General features: G+C 56.2%; 2 protein-coding genes across 2 annotated transcripts in view; both read right to left on the bottom strand.

Moving 5' to 3' along the window:
• The window catches only part of PDC (phosducin), a 99,923-nt gene that overhangs the window by 30,971 nt on the left and 58,905 nt on the right, over positions 1 to 10,047 (bottom strand). The gene's annotated exons all lie outside the window — the stretch shown is intronic.
• Positions 1 to 10,047, bottom strand: part of RECQL4 (RecQ like helicase 4) — a 42,994-nt gene that overhangs the window by 9,038 nt on the left and 23,909 nt on the right. Inside the window, exons 7-11 of the mRNA XM_019530992.1 lie at positions 5,087 to 5,216; positions 3,944 to 4,066; positions 876 to 1,010; positions 408 to 500; positions 34 to 170 (exon numbers count right to left, since the gene is read on the bottom strand). Of these exons, the coding sequence (XP_019386537.1) occupies positions 34 to 170; positions 408 to 500; positions 876 to 1,010; positions 3,944 to 4,066; positions 5,087 to 5,216 (618 nt within the window). The remainder of the gene's footprint in view (positions 1 to 33; positions 171 to 407; positions 501 to 875; positions 1,011 to 3,943; positions 4,067 to 5,086; positions 5,217 to 10,047) is intronic.

Raw genomic sequence — 10,047 nt, 5'->3', positions numbered from 1 at the left:
ATCTGGGGTGGGGGGCCACGCGTTCCCACTCACCTGGTCGTCCATGAGGGACACGAGTGGGGAGATGACCAAGGTGATGCTGCGAGACCGCTTGCCATACAGGTAGGCAGGAAGCTGGTAGCACAGAGACTTCCCCATGCCCGTGGACAGGACAACCAGTGTGGACAGGCCTGGGGTGGAGACAGCAGCAGGATCAGGGGGTGGGACCTGGGGCTCCACGAGGGAAGAAGGGCACAGAGACATGGGGAGAGCCGGGGGCTGTGTCACCCCTCTCCCCCTGCTCCCAGTGCTTTCAAGCCCCACGTCTGCTAAGTTGTCACAAGCCACCCACTCCCATGAACAGCTCCATGCTGGGATGGGCGTGAGGAGCAGGAGGGGCTCAGGGGGGGCCTTGAGAGACCGCTTACCAGAGAGGATCCTCATGACAGCTACCTCCTGGCCTGGGCGGAAGGAGCTGTAGCCGAACTCAGCTAGGGTTTCAAACACCTCTTGGGGGGTCTCTGCAGGACACGGGAACACCCTCAAGTCAGCACAGGGAAGGAGGTTGCGGGGGCAGGGGTGGTGTGTCTCAAGCAGAGATAGCAAGAGGGCCCGGGAGTCAGCTCCTGGGTTCTCCTGCAGCTCTGGGAGGGACTGGAGCTCAAAACAGGGGTCTCTGAGTCAGCTCTTATGCCCAAAGGCAGGCAAGACAAGATCTAGAAGAGGCTGAGCTGCCTCCCCAATGCAGTCTGAACCCCTTTACCCAGCAGATCCGACTCTGGGGGTGGCAGGACACCTGGCCAGGTGGGCACGACGGGCTCAGTAGAGAACGTGAGCTGGCAGGCGGTCAATCATTGCCAACCGGGACAGGAGCAAGTGCCTGCCTGGGCTCTTACCTCTCAGCTGCCCGTCTGGACCCAGGCTGTAGAGAGGCTCCATGGCTGCAGGGGGAGCAGGCGGCTCGTACACCAGCCTGTGCATGTACAGCTCAGGCTCCTCTTCCCCAGGGCTCTTGGCTCCCCCCTGGCTCCCTGCTGGGACAAAGCAGAAGAGGTGTGTGGCGATGCAGCCCCCAGGAACCCCCACACCAAGGGGAAGAACTAGACTTGGAAGTCCTGAGGCAGCTCTCGGAGACCATAAAGATTAGGAAGTGGTAGGCACGGGGGACCTAAACTACCCTGACATCTGCTGGGAGACGAAGATAGCACATTCCCACCGTTCACGCAGGTTCCTATCCTGTGTCCAGGACCTCCACCTGACGCAGGAGGTACATGGTCCCACTAGGGGGAATGCTGTACTGGACCTGGTATTGGCAATGGGGGGTGACATGGTAGGGGATCTACAGATCAGTGGTCACCTGGGGGACAGTGACCACCAAATAACAGAATTCATTATAAGGTGCAGAGTGGGAAAGGTAACCAGTAGGGTGGAAGTGCTAGACTTCAGGAAGGCCGACTTCAGCGAGCTCAGGCGTTTAGTCAACGATGCACTGCAGAGTAGGAGATTTGGTGAGATGGGAGCACAGGAAGGGTGGCTGTGCCTTAAGGAAACTATCCTTTGGACACAGAGGGAGACGATCCCAATGCAAGTGAAAAGGGGCCAAGAGGCTTCCTTGGCTGACCAGAGAAATCCAGAGCAGCCTAAGGCAAAAAGGAAAGCAGTGGAAACAGGGAGAGATTACTAAAGAGGAGTATACCTCCTCAGCTCACAGTTGTAGGGAAGCAGTTAGAAAGGCCAAAGCTACCATGGAGCTGAGGATGGCAACCCAAGTAAAAGACAATAAGAAATTGTTTTTTGGATATATAGGGAGTAAAAGGAAGGCCCAGGGCGGTATAGGACCACTACTGAACGGGCAAAAGCAATTGGGGACAGATGGGGAGGACAAGGCTGAACTCCTCAATGAGTTCTTTGCCTCAGTCTTCCTAAATGAGGGGCAAGACAAGTCTCACAATGTTGAGAGGCAGCACCTGGGCACTAGACTACCAAGCGTTGACCCTGAGATGGTGCAGAGTCACTTGGAAGGACTGGATGCGTTGAAGTCGGCAGCCCGGACGAGCTCTACCCGAGGGTGCTGAAGGCGCTGGCGGATGTCACTGCACAGCCACTGGCAAGAATATTTGAGCACTCGTGGCACACGGACCAGGCCCTAGAGGACTGGAAAAGGGCCAATGTGGTCCCTTATTTTCAAGAAGGGGAGGAAGGAGGATCCAGGCAACTGTAGGCCAGTCAGTCTCACCTCCATCCTTGGCAAAGTCTTTGAGAAGATTAAGGCTCATATATGTGAGAGCCCAGCAGGTAAAATTATACTGAGGGGAAACCAGCACGGGTTCGTAGCGGGTAGATCATGCCTGACTAATCTAGTCTCTTTTTATGACCAGGTTACAAAACACTTCGACACAGGAGTAGGGGTTGACATCGTTTACTTAGACTTCAGGAAGGCCTTTTATACGGCATCCCACCCCATACTGGTGAACAAGTTAAGAGGCTGTGACTTGGATGATTACACAGTCCAGTGGGTGGCAAATTGGCTCGAGGGTCGTACCCAGAGAGTGGTGGTGGATGGGTCGGTATCGACCTGGAAGGACGTGGGCAGTGGGAGCCCACACGGTTCAGACCTTGGACCGATACTCTTCAATGTCTTCATCAGTGACTTGGACGAGGGAGTGAAGTGTACTCTGTCCAAGTCTGCAGATCATACAAAACTGTGGGGAGAAGTGGACACACCGGAGGGCAGGGAACAACTACAGGCAGACCCGGACAGGTTGGACAAATGGGCAGAAAACAATAGGATGCGATTTAACAAGGAGAAATGCAAAGTGCTGCAGCTAAGGAGGAAAAACATTCAGCACACCTACTGCCTAGGAAATGACCTGCTCGGCAGCACGGAAGTGGAAAGGGATCTCAGAGTCCTAGTGGACTCCAGGATGTACGTGCGTCGTCAGTGTGACGAAGTCATCAGCAAAGTTGGAGTACTGCATGCAGTTTTGGGCGCCACACTTCAAGAGGGATGTGGATAACCTGGAGAGGGTCCAGAGAAGGGCCACTAGTATGGTTTAAGGGCTTGCAGGCCAAGCGCTACATGGAGATACTAGGGCACCTGGACCTCTTCAGCCTCCGCAAGAGAAGGTTGAGAGGCGACCTTGTGGCTGCCTGTAAATTCATCATGGGGGCGCAGAAGGGAATTGGTGAGGCTCTACTCACCAAGGCACCCCGGGGGTCACAAGAAATAATGGCCACAAGCTAGCAGAGAGCAGATGTAGACTGGACATTAGGAGGAACTTCTTCACAGTTAGAGTGGCCAAGGTCTGGACTGGGCTCCCAAGGGAGGTGGTGCTCGCCCCTACTCTGGGGGTCTTCAAGAGGAGGTTAGATGGGCATCTGGCTGGGGACATCTGAACCCAGCACTCTGTCCTGCCTCTGCAGGGGGTCGGACTTGATGATCTATTGAGGTCCCTTCTGACCCTAACATCTATGAATTTATGAATCTATAAAAGCCCAGACACAGTGGGTCAGGGATTGGACTGGATGAGACCTCTGCAGCTTCCTGCCAACTGCACTGCTCTGCGAGTCTACTCCAGAGCTCCCACCAGCCTGGTTAAGGGGCAGCTTTAAGGACTAGCAAAGACATATAGGGCTGTTTCTGGCATTTCCCTGGCAGGTCACATCACCACCAAGGACTTTCCCTGCACCCATCCTGCTCAGACTGAGCAATCTCTGGGTTCCCTTTGCATGGAGTTTGTAGAGATCCCCAGCCATGGATTGAGACCTCACCATGCAACAGCGATGCAAGCAAACAGAAATAAGCTACTGTCTCAGGTTTCTTTCCAGAGCTGCAGATGCAAAAGCTACCCATAGTTATGCAGCCTTCAAGTCACTGATGGCCCTGGTGCTCCACCACCAGCCTCTGGGCAGTACAGGAGAGCAAGGCAGCCTGAGAGCAACACAAGCATGCTGCTGGCCTCACCTGAGCTCTTGCTGTAGGCGGTGTTGGTCAGCCGGGCCACCTCCTCCAGGGTGGGTAACGGGGCCTCCTCTTCCATAGGGTCCTCATCCTCCTCCAATGGTGGGGCAGCAAGGGAAGATGGGCCTGTTGGTGAGGGAAGGAGGGTCACAGGCCTGCAGGGAGGGCGGTTCTAGAGCAGGGGGGTAAAAGACGGGGCCTCTCGGTCCCATCAGCTGCAGTCCCTCATGTTACCCACAGCCCCCGCTGCAGACAGCCACGCCAGCCTGACTACTCCAAGCACTGCAAAAGCACCCGTGCAGACTGCTGTTGACGGGCTGACAGGGCTCATCTGTCCCTGCCAATGGCACGGGCAATGCCCAGGGCTGGCTCTCCTGACCACGCACTCCAGGCTGCAAGGCTTAGGGACAATGTTCAGTGTCTTGTAAATCTCCAAGGCTACAAACCAGGGGATGGAAGGGGAAAGGCCAGGTGGGCTGAGGACAGGAAGAGACTATCAAGCCCAAGAGCCATGCCTGCGCCGCGAGAGCCATGGACTGGGCTATCTTTGGGCTCTGATAATCTTGCTTTGCCAAGTCAGGCAAGACAGGGCTGCAAAGGACCCAGAGGTCATCCAGTCCAGCCTCTGCCCCATGGCGGGATCAGCTGTATTTAGGCTACTCCTGTTGATCTGGACAGGTCGGACTAATAGCTTTGTCTGAACTAGGTCCATGAGTCCAGCCAGCCCCATCCTGTCCACCTGATGCCACAGAGGCAGTTAGATGCGAGGACCACTGCTCTCAGCCCAGTCTTGCCTGGCTGGAGACTGGAAAGCACCAAGAAGCAGACGGTTTTATATCCCTTCCTCCACTTTTCCTTCAACTGTTCCTAGCCTGGGGAACATTGCCCAGTCCCATGCTGGGCTCTGTCATGGCCGTGGCTGCGCAGCACAGGGCTGAGATTCATCCTGCCTGACAAGGAAACAGGGCAGAACTGGACAACAAAACCCCTTTGCAGAAGATACAACTCCAGGACCCCCTCTCCTCAGACAGCCCCCCGCTCTCCCCCCATGCAGGGTCACCAAGGAGGTCTTCTAAACCTGATCCCTAGCTGTCCACTTCCCCGAGCAAGTCCAGCACCCGGCAGGTTGGCGGCAGAGCACCTCACCTCTGCCTCTGCACTCTGAGGCCCAGTGCCCGATCCCGCCGCATCTGAAGCAGGTGTCCGTGCTCTTGTCCAAGCCCCTGCTGCCTCCGCCAAATGCTTCTCCTTTCTTCTGCCACTTGTGCTTCCACACCTGCAAAGCAGCCAGCGTGCCTGAGCCAGAGCCAGAGCCAGGGCTCTCGGCGCCGCAGAGACGGCTGGGAAAGGCAGCCCCCACTGGGGTGGCAGGTATCCAAGGGTACGGACCCACACAACATGCTGCCAGGCCATGAAGACCACGGGCCCCCCTGAAACCACAATGTTAGGACAACAGAAAGTCCCTAGCCTTTTGATGAGTCACTTTGCAATGGGTGGAAAGGGACCCCCACCCCATTCTGCTCCCTGGGGTGAAGCAACCTCCCCCAGGCTTGTTTGACTCTGGGGCAAGCACTGCATCTCTGCTGTGATCCTTGTTGCCTCTCTGTGAGCAAGTCTTCCAAGTGCAGGGCACAGCCTAGGCACAGGAGCCTCAGCATGGTGCTAGGGGCTGCCCTGGGGAGCAGCACCGCCGCCCCCCCGGCATTTCCCTGGAGTCTCCTTCTCCTTCATGCCTGCAGCAGGAAGGGGGCTCGAGAGCTGAAGTAAAGAGCAAGGCCCCAGGATAAGCACAGCAGGGAGGCAGTCAGGATATTTGCGGTGGCCTTTTCTCTGCTGCTCAGCCCTCCTGGCCTGCGATCGGGGCCTTGGCTTTGGACAGGGGAGAGGGCCATGCTCACGCTCACAGAACAGCTCTCCTCTCAGCAGCTGCTGCCCGTAGGTGAGGCAGGGCCGATCGTCACCCACACAGCTCAGCTCTCCCGGGGATTTGGTCACAGAGGCCAGCCCAGACAGAGGCCTGCCTAACCCACTGCTAAGAACAGCCGAGTAGCCACTCCAGTCCTGAAAGTACTTCCTAATCCTCAACCTCAATCTCTCTTGATGCAATTTAGGTGCGTTGCTTCTTGTCCTGTTCCCAACTGGCACAGGGAATGGTCTACAGCCACCCTCTCTGCATTGGAGACTTGTCATAATCCCCTCAGTCTTCCTTTCTTCAGAATAAATAACCCACGGTCTTCCAGCCGCTCCTCGCATTGCCTTTTCCAGCCTCCCATCATTATTAGGATTCTCCCCTGGACCCTTTCCAACCTGTCTGTCTTCCCTGACGTGCTGCGACAGTGATCCAGGGGAGGCCTCGCCCATGCTGCACGGAGGGTGTGCAGGCCACCACACACCATGCCACACAATCCCTGCACCGGCTTCCCAACACATCACGCGAGCCCCCAGCGCTGCACGACCTCCTGACATGGCAGGTAAGTGTGCTGCAGCACACAGGGGCCCCCTGCATCATGCATTTCCCACCCCCGCTGCAGGGTGGGTGACTCCTGCTGCAGTGCATTGGCAAGGTCCCCAGCTCACAGTCTCCCTCAATCCCTGGGGCTGCACTGCTCTGCCCTACCCCTAGATGCTTTCCTAATATGCCACAGGGGTATTCAGCGTAAGATCAGAGCAGTATTATTCAGTGTGAGATCAAAGCAAAAACACAGGGGGAGGCGCAGGCCGCAGAAGCTGGAGGACTCTGAGCACAGGGCTAGCGGCACCCAGGCCAGGAGTCCAGGGGCTGCAGTTTAACCCCTCAGGGGCTGCACAGACTGCCGTCCCGGCATGCTGTTGGCTTGCAATTCAGTCTGAACCCTGGGCCCATCCCTGCAGCCAAGCCGGTTGTTCCCCAGCACACACCTACCCTGTCCTCAGTGTTGCATTCGCACTAGTCTTTATGAAACCATAACCAATTTATTCCAGGCCATTTTCCCAGCTGGCTGAGGTTGCTCTGAATCTCACCTGTCCTTGCCTTCCAAGGAGCCTGCCTTCCCGCCCAGCTCCGGATCCCATCCTCCGAGTGACTGATGGAAATACTGAGCCAGCTGGACCCAGGGGTCCCCACTCGATACCTCTTCCCCGTGCGACTTAAAGCACGACTCTGAACAAGCTGGTCCAAGCTGTGCATCCACCCAACAACTGTTTTGCCAAGGCAGCACCCTAGGAGATGGCTTCACAAGCCTCTCTAGAGCTGAGGCACATCACAGGGCTGTCTCCCCACTTGCAGGACCCAGCACCAATGGGTGTCAAAGCTCCCCTGTCAAGTGCCTTGAGAAGTACCCGATAACCAGGCAATTTTTATCCAGCTGGGTTGGGATCACTGAGGCTGCCAGCTTTCTGAATACACATGGTTTTCCTTCAACTCAAAACAAAATGGATTTCCCCTCACTCAAGACACCGCTGCTCTCATGCAGCTGTTCAACCAGCATCTCAACAGATCCTCAGCAGAAGGCTAAAACTACACCTCTGGCGCCTCTCCTCCGGCGCCAGAGGATTTTGCTCATAAAAAAAGCAAAAGCCCCTGTTGATACTGCACTATCAAAATGAAGCAGAGCCAGGAAATGCAAATGATTTAGCTGTTATAGTAGCTTTAGCTTGACTACACTGCATGCTTTGTGTAGCGTGATAGATTTCATAGACATCAGGGCTGGAAGGGACCTCGGGAGATCATCTGATACTCAGAGTCAGGAACATTTCTGTGCTATGCAACGCAGCAGCATTGCATGTGGGTACTAGCTGTGTTAGCCTCATTTCTAGGAATAGAAACCTTCACATCAAACATTCAAAGCAGCGTTGGTTTTCAAACAACGGATGGTGCGGGGCTGTAGAAACCCGGGGAAGGCAGCACCAGGGTGCAACTCAGGGATGCTGCTCTCATGACACCAACGCTGACACCCCTAGATCATAGGGGCTGCAGAGCTGGGTCAATCTAACAGGGTAGAGCAAAAGGATTTGGGGCTTCGAGAATGGCTCTCCTGAGAATGAGGGAGTGGAGCACACAGGTCCAGTGCCTGCCCCCTGCCTGGCAGGGATCAACGACTGACAGGATTGCCGGACGGCAGGTCCCCAGTAGATGACCAGCCTGGGGACCTGCCCCTGGATCCTACAAACAGGCAAAATCTCAGGGGCAAGGAGAGCCAGACTGGACATGCGGGCACTTAACACAGAGCAGGGGCGGCCGACAGGTCTGGACAAGGCTCAGCAAGGTCCAGGAGCCCAACCCCTCCGTGCCTCTGCTTGTGCCCCAAACCTTGGCTTTTACAGAAGGGGCTGCTGAAGACACCAGGAAACTTGGGAAAGTCTGAGGAGTGCAGGATGTGGTCTGAAGCTTCCCCCATTTCCATGAAGGGTGGAGGCACCCAGGGCAGCCCCATGCCTCGCTGGCTGTGTGCAGGGCAAGGAGGAGAAAAGCTCTGACTAGACCCAAGCCAACTCCAAGCTGGTTGGAGGAAAGAGTGCACCTTGGCATCGTAGCCATGCAGAAGGCCCCTGGCCCCGGCTCCACCACAGAGGCTGATGAGGGTGCTCCGGGCAGCTGGAAGGGCCGGGCAGAGCCTTTGCTTTTCCATGAGCTTCTGCAACAGCTCCTAAAGCAGAAGTCGGTAAGGGAGAAAAGCTGCCTCCCTGAACACAGACAAACACTGGAGCCTGTGAGGGCAGGGAGAGCTGAAGGGGCACGGCCCCAAGAGCGTACACGGGCCTTTCCCTCCCAGCGCTGCCCCTTCCCCCTTTTTTTCTGTACTCTAATTTCTCTTTCCTTCTTACGTGCCGCTGTTTGTGTGCCCCTTCGTCTGCCGAAAGCCTGTGCTTCACCTCCTTCGGTTAGCCTGTAAAGTGCCAGTTTGCCCTGCCTTTCCAAAAAGGCTTGTAAAAGCTCCTGGACCTTCAGAAAAGCAGAGTACTCAGGGGCCCCAGTGCGTCTGCCTGATCCCCTCTACCTGGTGCCTCCAGAAGAGCTGAGCTGTAAACCAGCTGGCTCAGGCCTGGGAAAGACTGGGCTTGAACTAAGTCTGAGGACAGGGTCCAGAGTGGACAGGTGCTAGAGAAGGGGCATCTCCCTTGAGAGAAGCCCTCACGACCTCAACACCAAAGGGCAGTGCCCACGCTCAGCTTAACATCCCTGGGGCTCCAGAAAGGAGATCCCAGGGGCAACATGGCCAGCAGGGAGCACTCAGATGTGTTCCATCACCCCAACGTGCAACGATGTTGGGGAAAGAGGCTTTTTAAGCACAGATCTCAAACACTGGGGAGGAGACCGGGAATGCGCTGTCTCAGCCTAAGATGAGAAACTCTGCGGGTTCAATTTCAGATGGAACGGGGAGTTCGCTGCAGCCGATCCAAGCTGCAAGGGAGGTAGTGAGAGGGAGCGCAGCAGCAGGCAGCACATGTGATGGACTCTGACCACAATGCAGGGGTTCGTTCCACTACTCTCCTGCAAGAAACACCCTTGGAGCCCTAGTAACTGCACAGGCCCAGTACCTAGGCCTGGCATCTCACAGGAGTAGCAGGCAATCTCTCAAAGATCCAGATGTTCATCTTGTAAATCATAGGATCCCAGAGCTGGCAGGGAGCTGTGGGGTCACATCCAGTCATGAGAAAGAATCAGCCCTGTCCAAACCAGCCAAAACAAACCCAGTGTGTGACCTCAGAGCCACACGACAGAGTCCCCCCGACAGCCCCAGGCATCATCCCCGCCCCTGCCCCTGGGATACAGGGGGCTGAAGCCACCAACATCCTGCTGCTGCCAAGGGGTCATGGATGCTGCAGAGACCCCAGGCCAAGGCCATGCCACCCCTGCAGAGGAAGGAAACTCTACCCCTGTCTGGACCAGGGGAAAAACCCTTCTGGCCCTCAGTGCAATGTAGGGCTGAGTCTCTGGATCAGGACCCTCAATTCATAGACTTTATATTCATTAGGGCTGGAAGGGACCTCAGAAGAGTCCAGGCCCCAGGGGCAGCAAGTCAGCTGGGGTCACAGGATCCCAGCAAGACTGGAGTCAGGAGCGGACTGGCCAAGTTTGCTGATGACACCAAACTTTGGGGCAAAGCATCCACGCCAGAAGATAGGCG

Source organism: Crocodylus porosus, unplaced genomic scaffold (genome assembly GCF_001723895.1).
Source record: "Crocodylus porosus isolate Cpor-Errol unplaced genomic scaffold, CroPor_comp1, whole genome shotgun sequence".
NCBI classification, from domain to species: domain Eukaryota; kingdom Metazoa; phylum Chordata; order Crocodylia; family Crocodylidae; genus Crocodylus; species Crocodylus porosus.
This window is presented reverse-complemented; position numbering and strand designations above follow the sequence as displayed.